Source organism: Eumetopias jubatus, unplaced genomic scaffold (genome assembly GCF_037043125.1).
Source record: "Eumetopias jubatus isolate StellerSeaLion01/CBP00866 unplaced genomic scaffold, mEumJub1_p1.0 scaffold_11, whole genome shotgun sequence".
In the NCBI taxonomy this organism is placed as follows: Eukaryota; Metazoa; Chordata; class Mammalia; order Carnivora; family Otariidae; genus Eumetopias; species Eumetopias jubatus.
Genome location: NW_028274817.1, coordinates 50,943,607 through 50,964,601, shown reverse-complemented (window position 1 = coordinate 50,964,601; position 20,995 = coordinate 50,943,607). Strand labels below are relative to the sequence as shown.

General features: G+C 39.9%; 1 protein-coding gene and 1 long non-coding RNA gene across 6 annotated transcripts in view; one reads left to right on the top strand and one right to left on the bottom strand.

Annotated features, from left to right (window-relative positions):
- The window catches only part of LOC114207410 (uncharacterized), a 28,889-nt gene extending 27,872 nt beyond the window's left edge, over positions 1 to 1,017 (bottom strand). For both annotated transcript variants that reach the window (XR_003608855.2, XR_015769444.1), the window contains exon 1: positions 850 to 1,017. This is a non-coding gene — a long non-coding RNA (uncharacterized LOC114207410). The remainder of the gene's footprint in view (positions 1 to 849) is intronic.
- Positions 458 to 20,995, top strand: part of DIAPH2 (diaphanous related formin 2) — a 946,398-nt gene continuing 925,860 nt past the window's right edge. For all 4 annotated transcript variants that reach the window (XM_088028705.1, XM_088028707.1, XM_088028706.1 and 1 more), the window contains exon 1: positions 458 to 857. In XM_088028705.1, coding sequence (XP_087884831.1) covers positions 726 to 857 — 132 coding nt within the window. In that variant the 5' untranslated portion in view covers positions 458 to 725. The remainder of the gene's footprint in view (positions 858 to 20,995) is intronic.

Genomic DNA, 20,995 nt, shown 5'->3' with positions numbered 1-20,995 from the left:
TCCTATACGATGCCAGCTGTCTTGCCAATCTACCCCTCCCACAGAGCCTAGCAGGACCACACTCTCAGTAAGGCGTCCGTGGGGAAGGTGCTCTGGCCTACACTAGGGGAAGCTGATACTCAGGAACATCTGCCAGTTAAACTCATACTTGAATCCTTCCGGGCCTCAGTTTCCCCATCTCTAAAATGGGCTATACCTCTTTTCTCTTGACTAGTTCCCTTCCATTTCACGCTGGGCCCCTAGGAAGTGAAATCAGTGCTTAAACGCAGCTTAAAGTCCTCTCCTACCCTCGGCGCCCGTCGCTGCGCTGGGCATGCTCAGTAGCTGGGGCCCGCTAGGCACTGGGAGTAGGAAGCAGCTTTCGGCGCCCAGGCGGCTGACTGCGGGTACTTTGATGAATCACGTGTGTCGAGGCCCTCTTAAAGAGATAGGCACCTACTTTCCCTCCACCCTTAAACACCGCCCTAAGGGCGGCGGCGCCAGCGACCGCGGTAATTGCAGCTGCTCAGGGGCAGGGCTTGCCCCAGCGCCAGTAGTGGCAACGGCGTGTTGCGTCGGGGGTGTCTGGGAGCCGGGAGCCTGAAATCGGCAGCTCTCCAGGCAGACACACTCTCACCAGGAAGAGGTGCTATCTAATCAGCTGGGGCAGTGGGACCACCCCGAGGGGCTTCCCCAAGTTGAGGAGAGGTGGGGTTACAAGTCACAGGTGATAAGGCCGGAGAAAGATGGAGCAGCCCGGGGCGGCGGCGTCGGGAGCGGGAGGCGGCAGCGAGGAACCCGGTGGGGGCCGGAGCAACAAGCGGAGCGCGGGGAACCGGGCCGCCAACGAAGAGGAAACGAAAAACAAACCCAAATTGGTGAGTGCTCCCGCAGTCCCCGCCGGCCTTGGGGACATCGAGAGCCCCGGGATCCTCCGGCTGTTGCGCACGGGGGAACCCGGGGCCCCCTCCCAAGGCTAACCGCGATCTGGCTGTGCTACTCCGGGAGCCGCTCAAGGAGCGGCCACGCTGAGGCGCGGAGACGGCGTGGGGGCGGAAGAGCACCCCCTTCTCCATTTAACCCCTTTCTCACTCTTACCATTCCGCGAGGCAGTGCGGAAAGGAGAAAGGCCCCACCCCCAACTTGGGGAGACTCCGAGTTCCTGGGTAGGGTCTGTTGTTTGTCTAACTTGTGGGCACGAATATTCCCGCGATTCCTTTCCTTCCCACCTCAGTCAGTTGCTGGGTTTTGACTCCTAATACTTAGTGTCCGGGTAGGGGAACCTCTTTTCTTTTCAATCCAGATACTTGGGAGCCCACCCACAGACTTAAAAACCAGCCTCACCCTTAAAAAAGCCACACAGCGTAGGCTCCTAGTCTTTGTACTTTACCAGAAATCTAAGGAAGAGTCGCCTACGTGCGCTTTTTCCCGTTGCCTCTTCCCTGTGCTCTCCCAAGAAACACTTGTAAAAGTGGGGGGGAGCGTGGGAGTTCGAGTCTGGGTGAGGTACCACCAACTGTTGTGTATATAATAGTCATTACAGTACTTCCACTTAGTTGATTAAGAACGCTCAAAAGCCGTGAGACTGCTTAAGTTTCATTGCCCAGAAAGTGTGTGAACCAGTGGTAGCAGTCTATTTCCTGCCACTGACTTAATGTGCCGAGGAATGTAATCTATGGGGCCTGGTATTAGGTTGGGAAATACTGGAGTTTCCTCAACTCATCAGTTAAAAGGGTTCCTCTTTTTTTTTTTTTTTTTAGTTTATATGAAAATGGTTTAATAGTGAAATTTAAAAACTGGTAGCATTAACAAAATATATTGACTACAGTGTATTTTTCCCAACCATGGCAAATATGCAGACATTTATCAATAAAGTTTATAATTTGGGTGGCATGAGGGAAAATAGTTTTCCTGCACAGATTCAGCAAATAAATCCTTTTTGAAGGTTCTTCCTCTGACTCTGAAGTGCAATCACATGTTGCACATTTAGTTTTCAGTTTTAACCAGCAACTTGTTTGTAATAGGGGAGGAGACTAGTAGTGACATTACTAAAGCCTTTTCTTACGGCATCTGATCATTTGGTATGTACCTGTTGCACTTCTCTCTCTTGCTTTCAGTTTGCCTTTCAATTATGGATTGTCCTTACTGGTCAAAGTATTATTTCAGGAAATACACAGATTTCCATTGTGTAGGGAAGGGACTTAGTGGGGTAGAATAAAATGAACAGTTTAAAGTCTCATCAATTCCACCCTAACTTGAGGCAAGTTGAGAACTTGCTCACTTGATATGTCCTGGTAACCCAGTATTTACAAATGAAGAAATTGCTTTTTGTGAATTGTCTTTGCTGGCAGAGGGTTAATGGGTTTAATAGGTGCCCCCAGCATCATGAAACTTAAAAGTTTTGTGAGTGTATCACCAAAGTTTAATATATTTAAAAATTCTGATATGATTTTGAAATTTATCAGTTTGTGGTAAATGTTTCCCTTTTTTTTTTGACCCAGTACAAAACTGTGATTTAAACAATGATTAAAAGTTTCAGCAAAAATAAAAGTGAACTCGGTGTCCACGAATAGTTTGGTACATCCAGCAAGAAACTTCTACTTTTAGGAACTACACTTTCAAGAAAGCACTTATGTCCGTTAGTAATAACACTTTGATTATATTCTTCCTTTCCCTTTGGTATTTGTCCTGTTTCATCTTTTATGTTTTACTTGCTTTGACGAGGTAACTAGATCGTTATGAGATGGTATCACTTTCACTTACTAGCTAACAGCGTTCAGTGTTGAACATAGCTTGATATAGGAGAACACGTATTTGAATCCAAGAGTTTGTTACTATCAGTTGGAACTTTCTTTTTTGCTCAGATTAACTTTGGAGCCTTACATGATTTTACAAGCACATGTGTCAGAGTTAATAAAAAATTTAGGAAGACATTTCAGCACATTTTAAGGCAAGCAAGTTGACCAAACAACAAGACTTGGTAGACTTTTTTTTTTTTTAAATAAACGCCTTACTCATTATTTTAAGTTGTCTTATTGAAGTGCTCAAGATGTTCTTCTAAGGCCTTTTAGGATGGAGTTCATCTGCGGTTCTTAACTTAAAATATTGCCAGTAAGATAAAGCTTTACCTAGACTTAATTTTATTATTTTGAGTATTATGTTATTAATCACTGTAATAGTTCTTAATTGTATAGGTGTATAAAGGAGTTGTGTGAGATTATAAAAGAGAGCTATATGATCTTAGAAATTATTTGTGTAGGTGCTTGTGGGGGATAGGGGTTCTTAAACTCCTGAAATTGTATGAAAAAATTTGAGTGTATGTAGGTACATTCATTTTTCTGGGTCTCATAGTTCTCATCAGTTTCTCACAGGCACCTGTCACCGATAGACAACTAAGAACTATTAGGTTACCAAAGAGAGAGGGTAAAGGAAATGCCAGTTGATTCCACTCCAAGTTACTAGGGAGGGGAGGAGGTCAGTGATGAAGGGAGAAGGAAAATACTACTGATCACACAAATGATTGATACTGAAGATTATTCATCTGGGAGTAAAAAAGATAATTAGATAATGTCTATATATAGTATTAACTAAGATGAAAGTTTCCATTACATAGACAAAGTAACAATAGTGATAGTGGATTTATTACAGTATAAGGCTTGTGATTCAGTTGTTTTCGTTTAGTTCCTCATTGTTCTGGAAAACTGGAGAAGGAATGCATGTTTTCTTTTGAGAGGAACTACTTTAATTTATATCTCAACCTTTTGATGGGTATTAGAATTTTTTTTTGATGGGTATTACAATATTTTTCAAAGTGACATTTCAAGACTTAAATGACTTCTGTTTAAGATTAAATCAAAATTTAACAGAACTTGGTTTAATTTTCTTCATCTGTGAATCCTCATAATGACCCTTTTTGATTCTTTTTACTGAAGGCAGTCTTCTCTTGAACTTCTCACATTTTGAATAATGCATTAGTAGTAAAGCTTTGTATTTTATGTAACTCTTTGGTTAGGCCCAGATTGTAGCATGTCATCAAGCAGCATGAATTTTAGATTAATTAGTAATTTGGTGTCAATCATGGAGTGTATTTTGTCAAATCTAGTAGAGCTCTAGAAGTATTATGAAGAAGCTGCATCTTGAATCCCACATATTTAAGGCAAGGGCTTGACCATTAAAAGAGGCCATTGTTAAGGTAGAACTAACACCCCTCACATGTTTTTGCATTTTGACTCTGTGTTTCTGAAGCCTTTTGTTCTTTAGATAGTGGAGTCAAATTAGTAACTTGATGTAACAGAAGTTAAATTTTGGTTATTGTATAACTTCCTGAATATTCGGTTTGGTTTTTTTAATTGAATAAATCATGTTTTGATTTAACTGATACAATGGTGAATTTCTTGGAGAGGGGTGCCAGCATGGAGGCAGGAAGACCAGTTAGGAGGAACAGAATGGTTGATGTTTTAGAGACCTGGATTCCAGTTGCAGCTCATCTACTCATCCATTTACTAGTTCATCTATTTACTAGGCATATTTCTCTGCACTTCAGTTTCCTCCTGCCACTCCATTGCCTAACCTTCTTGCCACTCAGGCTGAACATCTTCACCAAATTTGAGATATCCACCTTGTGTTTCTCCTTTATAAATCTCACCTGCCTTTCACAGCCCAGCTTGTGTCTCAAAATTCCCTCATTCTTTCATTAAAACTTCACTGATTACTTCAGCTTAACAAAGGGTTTTCCTTATTCTGAATTTCTAACTACTGTGAGTCTGAATGTTATATGCTGATCTTGTATCTACAGAGATTTTAAAGTGCTTCTGGGCAGTGGTTCCACTTTATGCCTATTCTTGAAAACCTTGCAAGGCAGTGTTTGGGTGCAAAACTACTCAGTAAATGATTATTGGCTGGGAATTCTTTCCCTATAGGCCAGACGTTTTGAGAGTATAAATTGTTGAAAGTAGGCTTTTATTTTTTTATTTATTTTTTTATTATTATGTTAATCACCGTACATTACATCATTAGTTTTTGATGTAGGGTTCCATGATTCATTGTTTGTGCATAACACCCAGTGCTCCACGCAGAATGTGCCCTATTTAATACCCATCACCAGGCTAACCCATCTCCCCTCCCCTCTAGAACCCTCAGTCTGTTTTTCAGAGTCCATCGTCTCTCATGGTTCATCTCCCCCTCGGATTTACTCCCCTTCATTCTTCCCCTCCTGCTATCTTTTTTTTTTAACATATATTGCATTATTTGTTTCAGAAGTACAGATCTGTGATTCAACAATCTTGCACAATTCACAGCGCTCACCTTAGCACATACCCTCCCCAATGTCTATCATCCAGCCACCCCATCCCTCCCACCCCCACCACTCCAGCAACCCTCAGTTTGTTTCCTGAGATTAAGAATTCCTCATATCAGTGAGGTCATATGATACATGTCTTTCTCTGATTGACTTATTTCACTCAGCATAACACCCTCCAGTTCCATCCACGTCGTTGCAGATGGCAAGATCTCATTCCTTTTGATGGCTGCAAAATATTCCATTGTGTATATATACCACATCTTCTTTATCCATTCCTCTGTCGATGGACACCTTGGCTCTTTCCACAGTCTGGCTATTGTGGACATTGCTGCTATAAACATTGGAGTGCACGTACCCCTTCGGGTCCCTACATTTGTATCTTTGGGGTAAATACCCAGTAGTGCAATTGCTGGATCGTATGGTAGCTCTATTTTCAACTGTTTGAGGAACCTCCATACTGTTTTCCAGAGTGGTTGCACCAGCTGGCATTCCCACCAAGAGTGTAGGAGGGTTCCCCTTTCTCCGCATCCCCGCCAACATCTGTCATTTCCTGACTTGTTAATTTTAGCCATTCTGACTGGTGTGAGGTGGTATCTCATTGAGGTTTTGATTTGGATTTCCCTGATGCCGAGTGATGTTGAACACTTTTTCATGTGTCTGTTGGCCATTTGGATGTCTTCTTTGGAAAAATGTCTGTTCATGTCATCTGCCCATTTCTTGTTTGGATTATTCTTTGGGTGTTGAATTTGATAAGTTCTTTATAGATTTTGGATACTAGCCCTTTATCTGATATGTCATTTGCAAATATTTTCTCCCATTCTGTCGGTTGTCTTTTGGTTTTGTGGACTGTTTCTTTTGCTGTGCAAAAGCTTTTTATCTTGATGAAATCCCAATAGTTCATTTTTGCCCTTGCTTCCCTTGCCTTTGGTAATCTTTCTAGGAAGAAAGTTGCTGCGGCTGATGTTGAAGAGGTTGCTACCTGTGTTCTCCTTTAGCATTTTGATGGACTCCTGTCTTACGTTCAGGTCTTTCAACCATTTGGAGTCTATTTTTGTGTGTGGTGTAAGGAAATGGTCCAGTTTCATTCTTCTGCATGTGGCTGTCCAATTATTCCAACACCATTTGTTGAAGAGACTGTCTTTGTTTCATTGGACATTCTTTCCTGCTTTGTCAAAGATTAGTTGACCGTAGAGTTGAGGGTCCATTTCTGGGCTCTCGATTCTGTTCCATTGATCTATGTGTCTGTTTTTGTGCCAGTACCATACTGTCTTGATGATGACAGCTTTGGAATAGAGCTGGAAGTCCGGAATTGGGATGCCGCCAGCTTTACTTTTCTTTTTCAATATTCCTCTGGCTATTCGGGGTCTCTTCTGGTTCCATACAAATTTTAGGATTATTTGTTCCATTTCTTTGAAAAAAGTGGATGGTATTTTGATGGGGATTGCATTGAATGTGTAGATTGCTCTAGGTAGCATTGACATCTTCACAATGTTTGTTCTTCCAATCCATGAGCGTGGAACATTTTTCCATTTCTTTGTGTCTTCTTCAATTTCTTTCATGAGTGTTTTATAGTTTTCTGAGTACAGATCCTTTGCCTCTTTGGTTAAATTTATTCCTAGGTATCTTATGGTTTTGGGTGCGATTGTAAATGGGATCGACTCCTTGATTGGTCTCTCTTCTGTCTTGGTGGTGGTGTATAGGAATGCCACTGATTTCTGTGCATTGATTTTATATCTTGCTACTTTACTGAATTCCTGTATGAGTTCTAGCAGTTTTGGGGTGGAGTCTTTTGGGTTTTCCACATACAGTATCATATCATCTGCAAAGAGTGAGAGTTTGACTTCCTCTTTGTCGATTTGGATGCCTTTGATTTCTTTTTGTTGTCGATTGCTGTGGCTAGGACTTCTAATACTATGTTGAATAGCAGTGGTGATAGTGGACATCCCTGCCGCGTTCCTGACCTTAGGGGGAAAGCTCTCAGCTTTTCCCTATTGAGAATGATATTTGCCGTGGGTTTTTCATAGGTGGCTTTTATGATATTGAGGTATGTACCCTCTATCCCTCTACTCTGAAGAGTTTTGATCAAGAAAGGATGCTGTACTTTGTCAAAGCTTTTTCTGCATCTATTGAGAGGATCATATGATTCTTGTTCTTTCTTTTGTGAATGTATTGTATCACGTTGATTGATTTGCGGATGTTGAACCAACCTTGCAGCCCAGGGATAAATCCCACTTGGTCATGGTGAATAATCCTTTTAATGTACTGTTGGATCCTATTGGCTAGTATTTTGGTGAGAATTTTTGCATCCATGTTCATCAAGGATATTGGTCTGTAGTTCTCCTTTTTGATGGGGTCTTTGGTTTTGGGATCAAGGTAATGGTGGCCTCATAAAATGAGTTTGGAAGTTTTCCTTCCATTTTTATTTTTTGGAACAGTTTCAGGAGAATAGGTATTAATTCTTCTTGAAATGTTTGGTAGAATTCCCCTGGGAAGCCATCAGGCCCTGGGCTTTTGTTTCTTGGGAGATTTTTGATGACTGCTTCAATTTCCTTAGTGGTTATAGGTCTGTTCAGGTTTTCTATTTCTTCCTGGTTCAATTTTGGTAGTTGATACATCTCTAGGAATGCACCCATTTCTTCCAGGTTGTCTAATTTGCTGGCATAGAGTTGCTCATAATATGTTCTTATAATTGTTTGTATTTCTTTGGTGTTGGTTGTGATCTCTCCTCTTTCATTCATGATTTTGTTGATTTGGGTCATTTTTCTTTTTGGTAAGTCCGGCCAGGGGTTTATCAATCTTGTTGATTCCTTCAAAGAACCAGCTCCTAGTTTCGTTGATCTGTTCTACTGTTCTTTTGGTTTCTATTTCATTGATTTCTGCTCTGATCTTTAGTATTTCTCTTCTCCTGCTGGGTTTAGGCTTTATTTGCTGTTTTTTCTCTAGCTCCTTTAGGTGTAGGGTTAGGTTGTGTATTTGAGACTTTCTTGTTTCTTGAGAAAGGCTTGTATTGCTATATACTTTCCTCTCAGGACTGCCTTTGCTGTGTCCCAAAGATTTTGAACAGTTGTGTTTTTATTTTCATTGGTTTCCATGAATTTTTTAAATTCTTCTTTAATTTCCTGGTTGACCCATTCATTCTTTAGTAGGATGCTCTTTAGCCTCCATGTATTTGAGTTCTTTCCGACTTTCCTCTTGTGATTGAGTTCTAGTTTCAAAGCATTGTAGTCTGAAAATATGCAGGGAATAATCCCAATCTTTTGGTACCGGTTGAGACCTGATTTGTGACCTAGGATGTGATCAATTCTGGAGAATGTTCCATGGGTACTAGAGAAGAATGTGTATTCGGTTGCTTTGGGATGGAATGTTCTGAATATGTCTGTGAAGTCCATTTGGTCCAGTGTTTCATTTAAAGTCTTTATTTCCTTGTTGATCTTTTGCTTAGATGATCTGTCCATTTCAGTGAGGGGGGTGTTAAAGTCCCCCACTGTAAATGTATTGTTGTCAATGTGTTTCTTTGCTTTTGTTATTAATTGCCTTATGTAATTGGCTCCTCCCATGTTAGGGGCATAGATATTTACAATTGTTAGATCTTCTTGTTGAATAGACCCTTTAAGTAGGATATAGTGTCCTTCTTCATCTCTTATTACAGTCTTTGTTTTAAAATCTAATTTGTCTGATATAAGGATAGCCACCCCAGCCTTCTTTTGGTGTCCATTAGCATGGTAAAGGGTTTTCCACCCCCTCACTTTGAATCTGGGGGTGTCTTTGGGTCTCAAATGAGTCTCTTGCAGACAGCATATCGATGGGTCTTGTTTTTTAATCCAATCTGATAGCCTGTGTCTTTTGATTCGGGCATTTAGCCCATTTACATTCAGGGTAACTATTGAAAGATATGAATTTAGTGCCATTGTATTGCCTGTAAGGTGACTGTTACTGTATATTGTCTGTGTTCCTTTCTGGTCTATGCTGCTTTTAGGCTCTCTCTTTGCTTAGAGGACCCCTTTCAATATTTCTTGTAGGGCTGATTTCGTGTTTGCAAATTCCTTTAGTTTTTGTTTGTCCTGGAAGCTTTTTATCTCTCCTTCTATTTTCAATGACAGCCTAGCTGGATATAGTATTCTTGGCCGCATATTTTTCTCATTTAGTGCTCTGAAGATATCATGCCAGTCCTTTCTGGCCTGCCAGGTCTCTGTGGATAGGTCTGTTGCCAATCTAATATTTCTACCATTGTAGGTTACGTATCTCTTCTCCTGAGCTGTTTTCAGGATTTTCTCTTTGTCTCTGAGACTCGTAAGTTTTACTATTAGATGTCGGGGTGTTGACCTATTTTTATTGATTTTGAGAGGGGTTCTCTGTGCCTCCTGAATTTTGATGCTTGTTTCCTTCCCCACATTAGGGAAGTTTTCTGCTATAATTTGCTCCAATATACCTTCTGTCCCCCTCTCTCTTTCTTCTTCTTCTGGGATCCCACTTATTCTAATGTTGTTTCATTTTATTGTATCGTTTATCTCTCGAATTCTGCCCTCGTGATCCTGTAGTTGTTTCTCTCTCTTTTTCTCAGCCTCTTTATTTTCCATCATTTGGTCTTCTATATCGCTGATTCTCTCTTCTGCCTCATTTATCCTAGCAGTTAGTGCCCCCATTTTTGATTGCACCTCATTAATAGCCTTTTTGATTTCGACTTGGTTAGATTTTAGTTCTTTTATTTCTCCAGAAAGGGTTTCTCTAATAACTTCCACGCTTTTTTCAAGCCCAGCCAGTATCTTTAAAGTCATGATTCTGAACTCTAGGTCTGACATCTTACTAATGTCCATATTGAGTAGGTCCCTGGGAGACGGTCCTACCTCTTGTTCTTTTTGCTGAGGTGATTTCTTTCATCTTGTCATTTTGTCCAGAGGAGAATAGTTGAATGAGAGAACAAAATGCTAACAGGTTAACAATGTCCCCAGCAAATATACTCTATACAAATCAGAAAAGACCTGAAACCAGGGGAAAAGGAAAGAAAGAAGAAAGAGAAAAAAAGAAAAAGATAAAAACCAACAAAAACAGAACAAAAAAAAAAAAAAAACAGAATATGATCAGATATGATCAGGCTAGTGCATAGATCAGTGCCACACACTAGATTTTGGGTGTATTTTGGCCTCTTAGAAGAAAGTGCCTCCTAAAATTTTAAAGGAAGAAAGACTTATATATGTACAAAATAAGGGTTGATACAATGAAGGGATGGAAGATGACTGTAAAGATGAAAATTATAAAAGATTTTATAACGGGAATTGATAAGAGAAGAAGTTGAAAAAAGATTTAAAAAAAAAAGGGAGAGAATGTGATCAGGCAGGAGACTAGAACAAAGCCATACAGTAGTGATTTAAGGTATATTTTGATCCGTTAGAAGAAAGTGTATCTCAAAATTTTAAAGAGAAAACAAATATATATATGCCAAAAATAAGGGTAACTACTATGAAGGGATAAAATATGAGTCTAAAAATGAAAAATAAAAAATGTTTTTTTTTTAAAGGGATTGATAAGATGTTGGTTGAAAACGGGGAAAAAGAAAAATTAAAAAAAGTTAAGAAAAATTTAAATTTGAAAAACTAATGAATCATGGTAAAAAAGCCATGAATCCTATGTGCAGTATTCTCCTAGCACTGGAGTTCTCCCGTTCTCCTTGATATGTAAACTTGGTCTTGGCTGGCTGTTCGTGCTGATCCTCTGGGGGAGGGGCCTGTTGCTGTGGTTCCAAATGTCTTTGCCGGAGGCGGAATTGCCCCACCCTTGTTGGTCAGGGCTAAGCAATCTGCTCGGGTTTGCTCTCAGGAGCTTTTGTTCCGTGCAAGCTCTCCGTACAGCTTTGGAGGACTTGAGTGAAAATGGTGGCCTCCCAATCTCCGCCCGGAGGAGCTGAGAACTCGGGGCCCTGCTCCTCAGTGCGCCCCCAGAGAAGAGCAGTTACTCCCGTCTCCCTGGTCTCCTGCTGCACTCCGTGCTCACCCGGCCTGTGACTGAGCGTTTCTATCTCTGGCACCCGACCCCTTGTGGAGTCTCCAAACCCAGCGGATCCCCGTGCTGCGCTCCCGCGCTGCTTCTCCCGGGGGAGGAAGGGGAGTCTCCCCGGCTCTGCCGCTTGTTGGGTCCCTGCTGGAGGAGCAGTGGCCCGACTGGGCCGTGGATCACAGTTTATGGCCACCCTGAGCTGAAAGCCCGCGCCTCGGCTCCGTCTCTGCAGCCGGCTTCCCCGCTCCGATACCTGGGAGCTCTGCCGCACTCAGGCACCTCCGGTCTTTCTGTGACCCCGAGGGTTCCATCCCCAGCTTGGGCACTGCAGTGACGTCCCTCAGCGGAGCCGACTTCTAAAAGTTCTGATTTTGTGCTCCGAGGTTCTATCACTTGCCAGAAGTGGCAGACGGAGGCCCCCTTCCCCGCCGTCTATCCTCCTGAATATCGCCTCGGATTCACTTCTCCTCACGTCCTACCTTCCAGAAAGTGGTCGCTTTTCTGTTCAGAGAGTTGTTGCTGTTCTTCTCTTTGATATCCTGTTTTATTCGTAGGTATTCAGAATGGTTTGATCCCTATCCAGCTGAATTCCTGAGACCAGATGAAATCCAGGTCTCCTACTGCTCCGCCATCTTGCCCCCCTCTCGAAAGTATGCTTTTAAAAAACTCCATCCAATGTACCTATCTGTACATTCCTCTGTTTCCTTTGTCTATTTTAAAAAATTAAGAAAGTTCTTGTCTGGGAGAACTCCTTGGTCTCCTTTTTTGTTTGGATTCTTGTGATGACAGAGCCTGAACTTCCATGCAGAAAAAAAGTATTAAAATTTATGACCCAAGAAACACTTTATTGTTATTAGTAGGAGACTCTAGATTATTGGCAAAAGAATACTGAATGGAGGACCAAAGGACCTGGGTTCCAGTGTCTATTTTATATTTTTCTTGTGATTTCTGATAAACTGTTTAATAGCAGGAGTTTGAGCCCTTTCATTAACATCTGCCAGTTGGAGATAATGTCTGCCTGATTGGCTTTACAAGGTGGTTTAGATAAAACAGGAACGAATGAGATAGCATTTAGAAAATTCTAAATTGCTATACAAATATATACAGCGTTACTATTTACCCTCTATATTTCCTGAATCAAGTGTGATTGTGGTTGGATGGTTTAATGGCTTTCTTGCAGTTTGATAGTTCCAATATTATTGTACAAAGTACCATAATATGGTTATATGTTGATTGATTCCCTATTCCATTTGTCCATTTGGAGGAATATACATTATGACATTTTACTGATAATTCTGTTGGATGAATATAAGATGTAAATTTAACATTTTTTTTAAGATTTTATTTATTTATTTGACAGAGGGACACTGAGAGAGGGAACACAAGCAGGGTGAGTGGGAGAGGGAGAAGCAGGCTTCCTGCCGAGCAGGGAGCCCAATGCGGGCTCTGGGATCATGACCTGAACCGAAGGCAGACGTTCAACGACTGAGCCACCCAGGCTCCCCAACATGTTTTTTACTATAGTATTTTTTAAGAACCAGGCTACCATTTTCTTTCAGTTTATCAATTTGACACATTTAAAATTTTTGTTAAAAAATGTTTAATAGAGGGATGCCCGGCTGGCTCAATTGGTTAAGCATCTGCCTTCGTCTTGGGTCATGATCCCAAGGTCTTGGGATAGAGTCCTGCATCGGGGTCCTTGATCAGTGGGGAGCCTGGTTCTCCTTCTGCCTGCTGCTCCCCCTGCTTGTGCTCGCTCGCTCGCTCTCTCTGACAAATAAATGAAAATCTTAAATGTTTATTAGATATCTTTGGCATTCTGCCTTGCCAGGTAGCTTACTGCTGTTGTACAAATAAGGAAACTGAGTCACTGAGATGTTAAGGGGACTTGCCTAGAGATAAGTTTAAAATCTATCACTTCTATTACAAAAGGTACTTATAGCACCGAGTTATTACGCTTTAGGGTCTCTGAAAGTGAAAAATTACTCAATCTCTCTTTTTGTTCTTTTTTGGAACCATTAGAATTATAATCCACCTAGAGAGTTTACTCTTCATACCAAGAGCTCTTGCAGTAGTAGTATGTCATTGAAGTGAAATCCTATTCTTTGCCAATCTGGTCCCAAAGAACACTTTAAATAACAGGATACTTTGGCTAATTTCCATGAATCAGCATGTTTGGTTAAATATTACTGGTTATAACTAGCACCATGTGGATTATTATTGAAGACCCAACTTTCCCCTCTTCCTGTATTCATTCTGCCATGCAGAAGAGACCAGTTCCTTCTGTCAGATCTGGGGTGTTTGATATGCTATTTTGTCTTAAGACTGAAGAGACTAAGATGATAACCAGGTGACTTGAAACAATAGTTATATACTTGCTATCCAAGTGGGCATTTTGTAGGAGATACTCATTAGCTCAAAATTGATGCATATGAAGGAAGGTTGAGATATATTTTACATACTTTTATATATATTTTACATATTTTTACATATATTTATTATGACTGAGTAACAGATGTGAACTCATACTAATTTAAAACTTAGTTATCTGATTAGGTTGAATTTGTTTCAGTCTGATTTACTCTGGCTATAGCTTGAGCAGACATTGAAGTGAGTTCTGATTTTTGCTTGCTTTATGTGAGCTGGTCTGGTGAGAGGGTATTGGTGCCTTTCTCATGAAAGAATGTAGCAAACAAAATTCTTACTAATCACCACTTACACGGGCTTTTGTTTAATGAAGGTTTCTCTGTATTGCTTTTGGGAGAGTAAGCTACCAAATACTGTCAAATTATCCACCAGTCTCTCCTTCTGTTAAGGCTCTATATAGCAGTGCCTACTTCATGAGAGAAGCTTCTAGGTGGCTATTCATGGAGGTCTATGTAGGAATCCAAGACTTCATTAGGAATGTATTATTTCCCAAAGGCTATTGATTCAAACACCTGGTAATTCTGGTAGTCACCCAAGGAGAAAATAGGTACAGTCCTAAATCTGTTTGGCATTCTGAGATAGGTATCCACATGCTTTGGTAAAGATTTGGTCATAATTATGAGGAATTTTTGTCTATCCTTAATTTGTTGGTCTCTTACCTAGCTAAAAGTAAAAGAGATAAAAAACAGTCACTTTATTTGTAATATGGGCTAGTTAATATGGCCTTTTTTTTAAACAAAAATTTGCAAACATACTAAAAAGTAGAGAGGTTAGTATAACAAATCACGATATATCCGTTACCCCAGTCTAGCACTACCTAGATTTTCAGCATTTGCTTTATCCATCCTTTATTTTTTCATTGCTAAAATTTTAATGCAAATCCCAGATATCATGTCATTTTGCTCCTACACACTTCAGTGTGCTTTTCTAAAAATTACTTTTTTTTAATGTAACCACATGCCACTGTTGCATCTTAAAAAAATAATGTATTGCTTGTTACCATCTAATACTTAACTCATATTCAAATATCCCTAATTGCCTCAAAGAATAGAGATTTAATCTAATGTGTGCCTAATTAATATACATGTCACTGAGCTCCTTAAATACAACTTAATGGTAAAATTTTTTTTTAAGATTTATTTTGAGAGAGTGTGCACATGTGGGTGGGGGGAGGGGTAGAGGAAGAGACTCTTCAAGCGGACTCCCCACTGAGCGTGGAGCCTGAAGTGGGGCTTAATCTTAAGACCCATGAGATCATGACCTGAGCTGAAACCAAGAGTTGGATGCTTAACCGACTGAGCCACCCAGTCACCCCAAAGTTAATGGTAAAATTTCATTTAAAGTTACTCCACATAAAGTGCTATCATAAAGTACCAACTCCAATTAAGTTCACTAATGTCTTTAGTTCTTTTTCTTAAGATTTATTTACTTTAGAGAGTGTGAGTGCGTGCGTGAGCAGGGGGAAGGGCAGAGGGAGAGGGAAAGAAGAATCTCAAACTGAGCACGGAGCATGGAGCCCGATGTGGGGCTCAATCCCAGGACTCCAAGATCATGACCTGAGCCAAATCAAGAGTGGGATGCTTAACTGACTGAGCCACCCAGCTGCCCCTCTGTCTTTAATTCTGTAGAAGTATCTGGAAAGGTTATCTATGCAAGTGGGGAGAGACTCCGTAGAATAGCTGCTATGTGCCATAGAAAAGAGACCAAATTAAGACTTTTTGCTCCATTCACTGGCTTGGTAATCATTCATTCTTCATTTTGCAATTTGTGAAGTAGGGTGGGGTTTATGTGTAAGTATTTTCTTCCCAGGGAAATGTTGTAGATAGTTGGGCAAAGGAAATGTGTTCTTGAGTTCTTGGGTAAAGGGTTCATATAACTCTTTGATATATACACACACAACTAAGTATATGTTACTAGCTTTAGTTTTTATTTCAATACAAATGCCAATTTGGTAATTGAAGTGTCTGTCTTTGGTTTTTAGCCACTTTAATATACTCTAGGTTGCTGAATATGGATAATTGGATGAGCAAACTTTTACAAAGAACCCTGAACTACTAAGTTTTCTTATTTAAATATTTGTGGGGTTAAAATTGAAAACCAGGCTACACTAACGTGGTCATGGAGCTGGGGATGGGTGGAGAGGGTAAATATGAGAAATCAGCTTGGGCAAAAAGCCTAGACTCCATACAGATTTACTAAAGAAATTGCGTAACCACTACTTTCTAGACAGCAGGTTAGTTTTAGCCTATCCAATATCTCTGTATTAAGACAGGGCTGTTATTATACTGGGAGGCATTAGGCATATCATTTCCTGAACTTTGGATTCAAGTAGATTTAGACTAGTAATCTATTTCCACTCTGCAACTTCTAGGCTATTTACTGATCCAATCAGGTGGTAATTTTCCTCAAAACAGGAGATGAGTGATAATTGTTGGGGCTGGATCATTGTTGTGGCATGTGTTTGTTTTGTTTTGCTGAGGGGAGGAAAAGCTGTGGAGATATTGTTTTATGTGCTTTGAAATCCATCACTGAATATTTCAAATGCTTAACAGCATATTATGCTGGCTGAAGCTGTTTATGAAGATTCTTTATGTAGAAAGCAAGACCTTGTATAGACTCTACACTTATATTTTGAAGTTATATGTATAATAGAGATCTGGGCCACTATGTTCAAGGATATGAGACCACAAAGGTCATGTCACATACCAAATCATGTGCTCAATCACAAGACTGTATCTTATGGGGGCTGTTTTCTGTAATTCACAAAAAGGTGCCATATGGGCTAGCGACTGCATTTAAACTAGATTTATTATATTCCTTATATCTTTATATTGTTTATTTTATTCTCATACCTGATAGGAAATTCAGCAAGGCACAGGACTTAGTGTAAGTCTTAGTCTAAGTCTCACTTAGAATAGGTATTTTCCATTTGTCATTAATTCTGAAAAAAGAATATAAGGTGTTTATGTAATATGTTATCTTAAACCTGACTACATTTGCCTTTAAATGATTGCAGTCCTTAATTGTAGAGGGCTGTGTTCTTGAGGACCTAGCCTACAGGTTAAATTCAATATGTTGATTACTTTCTCTAACTTAAGGTTCCTCCCTTTCTGCACTCCTTTTAGTGATTTTCTTGACATTGTTGTTCCGCAGTGCTTCACATGGTTACAGATTGTATGGGTAAAACTGCATTTTTTTTTTAAAGTTTGTGTCATAACATCTGTTTTCATTTATGTTACCTATAAGGCAAGAACCTATAGAAATTTAAGATAGGTTAAAATAAATTTGGCAGAAGCATTTCCTCTAATGTGCCTTGCAGTCTAGTACCTCACATTACAAAATCAATGTTTTCCATAAGAGTCAGTGTGTACATAAAACATTCGTGAGTAGAAATAATCTTTTCTTAGGCTGACCTCACAGCTTGTTTTTCACTGGCAGTGCATTAGCTTACATTTTTCCTCCCCTTTGGTTGAATAGCTAATGGTCTTTAAACAAGCTATTAAAAGGAAGAATGATTTTTACAGTGAAAAAAAAAATGGCCTGGATATTCTCCATGCCGGTGGTTTGGCTTTTCATGTGTTTGTTTTACTAAAGCGGGCTAACCCATGTTTTCTTATCTCTGAATTCTTAGGTTTCCTTTTTATAGCCTATACTTGCTTAATCAAGATGGTCTTGTGAATTTCTGTGAGATCCAAATCCTCCATCTTTATATGGCTGAGTAGGTCTGAGACCAAATACTAAATTTTAAGGGGCCATATCTCTGTATAATGGAATTGAGGCATTAGTTATACTTTAAAGTAGGAGTTAAGCAGGGCTCTGGGCCCGGTTTATCACACTCTTCCTATGAGCTCTATAGTAGCTAGTTGTGGATCAAGATAAGTTATATTACATATCCCTGCTTTCAACCCCTTCCCTTTAAATAATCTGTTAACACTCTCATGTTTCTAACTCTGATCATCTTACTCCTTGTTGTTTTTACTGGTTTCTGTGAATATTATTAGTGGTGTATCCTGTTGCCTGGCCGCAGAAATAACATGCAGAAGGATGGCCATTGGATGTGAAATCAATTACTGAATGTGACAGAGATTTATTTAAAAGTATTTCCCATCCATATCCATCATCAATCATGCTGCTATAAACTAGTAGAAATTGCATTTTGATCCTAGTACCACCACTTTGCATTTTTACGACTCCACATTTTATAGAATCTGAGAGTATTTCATAAGCTATAGAGAGTTGAAGTAAGCTAAATAGGGTATCTAACTGATCTTAATAAGTTTTATTTTAAGAGTTAATTTCTGGCAATTTAAAGAGGTTATATAGAAAGTAAGCTGACTACTTTTTAAAATGTAACTCTGGCCAGGTCATTTATCTTCTCTCTGGGTGTCAGTTTATTCTGTAAAATAAGGGAGTTGAAATAAACTGTCTTCAGGGTTCCATTCAGCTCTGATGTACGGGGAGTCAAAGGTTATTGACAGCTGTAATGAATCTTCCATAACATAAATACATTACATGTGGGTTCTAGTTAGATGAAAAGTTGGTAATTATGAAAGATGACAGTTTAAGTCTGAATGCTAATGGGTGAAAATACCAGTTAATTTTACTGTTCCTGGGGTCTGAGTTAGCCTAGTTCAGTGAGGGTCACATTTACATTGTTTTAACCATGCATTGTTTGAAGGGCCCTAGAGAATGCTGGCTCTGCCCTAGGTCATCCTAATCCTTGGGTGGTTTCCTTGGTTCACTGACCTAGTACTCAAGCCTGCCCAGAGGTGTTTCTCAGTAATGAACAATATCATATGTGCCAGTTGCTATTCTAAATGCCTTGCATATATTTGTCAAGAACTGTTAAAGTTCTGGGATTTCATCCTGCTTATATATCTGTTGCTGTTTCATGAATGATTGCAGAAGACTCAAAGACTCCTGGGTGAGCAACAAAAGATGGTTTATTATTCATTGCAAAAGCAGTAGCTATGTCATGTCACGCTGATTCACTGTGGTCCTAATTTCTGCAAGGTAGACCAGGATGGATGCCTACATCGGTCAGTTGCATTACAGGAGAGGAACACTGAGTTTGGAGGATTTACCACTTTTATGGTAAGCAGATGCAAGCCTGCTCTTTGGGGAGGGGTGGTATTATTACCTCATGATCAGGTCCACTTGCTTTATTTTCATTTACTTATTTATTTATTTTAGAGAGAGAAGGAGAGGAGGGGCAGAGGGAGAGAGAGAATCTCTAGCAGACTTCCTGCTGAGCATGGAACCCAATGTGGGGCTTAATGCCATGACCCTGAGATCATGACCTGAGCTAAAATAAAGAGTTGGATGCTTAACCAAGTGAGCCACCCAGGTGCCCACAGGGTCACTTCCTTTAAACACAGCCCTCAGAAGTAGCCTGGCTAAAGTATTGTCTGGGCCTTTCAGTCTCAGGGCCTTTCTACCCAGTAAGAATGTACAGGGTTGCTCAGAGACTGATGGCGGATATCCTCCCCCATCAATAGTGACTCATTTGGTCCTCACATCAGTTATTTTGTGGGTGAGGAGAATTGCTCAGGAAAGGATAAGTAACTTGCCCCATGACATATGGTGGTGAATTTGGAATTGATTCAAGACCAGTGTGACTATGAAATTCATGTTTTTAACCATTATTTTCTATATTGTCTAAGACCCTAAATTTCAGACTGGCTCTAAATTGACCTGAAGACCTAGTGGTTCTCTAGACTGGTGATGGTTGGACCTGGCCTGCATTTGCACTATGCTTATGTAAAATTTAGAAGACCAAGTTCAAGGGCCATTCATTTTAGTGCCACTGATAATCAGTAGTTAAAATTCTTTGAATCACCGTCATGAAATAGTAGGTCAGATATATGACCACTTGCTAGAATATAGCCATGAGGATAAAACTGATATGGCTGTGGATTTTAAAGATATATGAACATAATTCTTTTTTTTTTAAGATTTTATTTATTTATTTGACACAGACAAAGCGAGAGAGGGAACACATGCCCGGGGAGTGGGAGAGGGAGAAGCAGGCTTCCCGCTGAGCAGGGAGCCTGATGTGGGGCTTGATCCCAGGACCCTGGGATCATGACCTGAGCCGAAGGCAGATGATTAACGAATGAGCCACCCAGGCGCCCCTATGAACATAATTCTTAAAAATATCAACTGGCCTCTTAAATAACTTTATGGTCAACACAAGGCCTACTGTACTTTACAACTATTGCATATTGCATATGATTCTCTTTTTTGTCTTTGTATGTTAGCCACGAAGAGAGTAGCTTCTGAACAGGTTACACTGCAAGCCAAACTGACAGCTTCATCTTTTAGTTTCTCTCTCTCCTCCTCTGCCCATTCCCCTTTTGTTTGTGAAATTTTGGGTGAAGTAAAGCTGCTTTGGAAAAACTAATGCTATCTACAATACACAAGTACAGGATATGCATTGTTTCTTGTTTAGGGGAGTGCCAAGAACCACCTACCTTCTCCTGCTGCTGCTTGTGTCTGCTTTGTCTAAAGATTGGCTGCTATAAAACTGTGGCATATTCAGCCAAGTGCTATCTTTTTTAATTAGGCTGCTGAAAGTGTTGTGACAAACTATTTTTGTGTTGATGTGTGACAAGTAATAGAGTCCTAAACTATGGGCTTACATGCCAAATAATAAGGAAGTGTGTATGTTATTTGAGTTCTAGTGCTTCAGTCTTAATCATCATCCTCCCAAGAGGAAAAGGGAGCTTTTAATTAAAAAAATGTGATGAATAAAACAAATCATGATTATACCAGTATATGCTTGGAAATCAGGCTATTTCATACTTATGATCACTAACTTCAATGAGTTAAAATTTGTGTTGGTTCTTTTCATAGAAATGTACAGTAAGTATGAAACCAGGAGGTAAAGGACATCTTAAGCTCACATAATGATATAAACATAACTGGGAATGCTGGTAATTAAGCCAACTAAGTATTTTTTAATTTCTGTTTTTCAAAATATCCCTTTTACCTATTCTTACAAATTTGTATTTCCTCCAAATACGGTCTTGGCTGTTGATGTCCTTCTTTTGTTTTTGACCTCATCTAGAGCTCTTAAAGAGCCTTGTGTTTTAGAAAAATATATAAGGAAGGATGTCACATTCTTGTCCCCAAAAGTATGTTTTTCTTTTTCTTTACATCAGTGGTTCTCAGTGGGGCACAATTTTGTCTTCCAGGGGAAATATGGTAGTGCCTGGAGACATTTTTGGTTGTCACAAATGGAGGGGGCTGCTACTGGTATCTAGTGAGTAGAGGCCAGGCATGCTGCTGAACATTGTC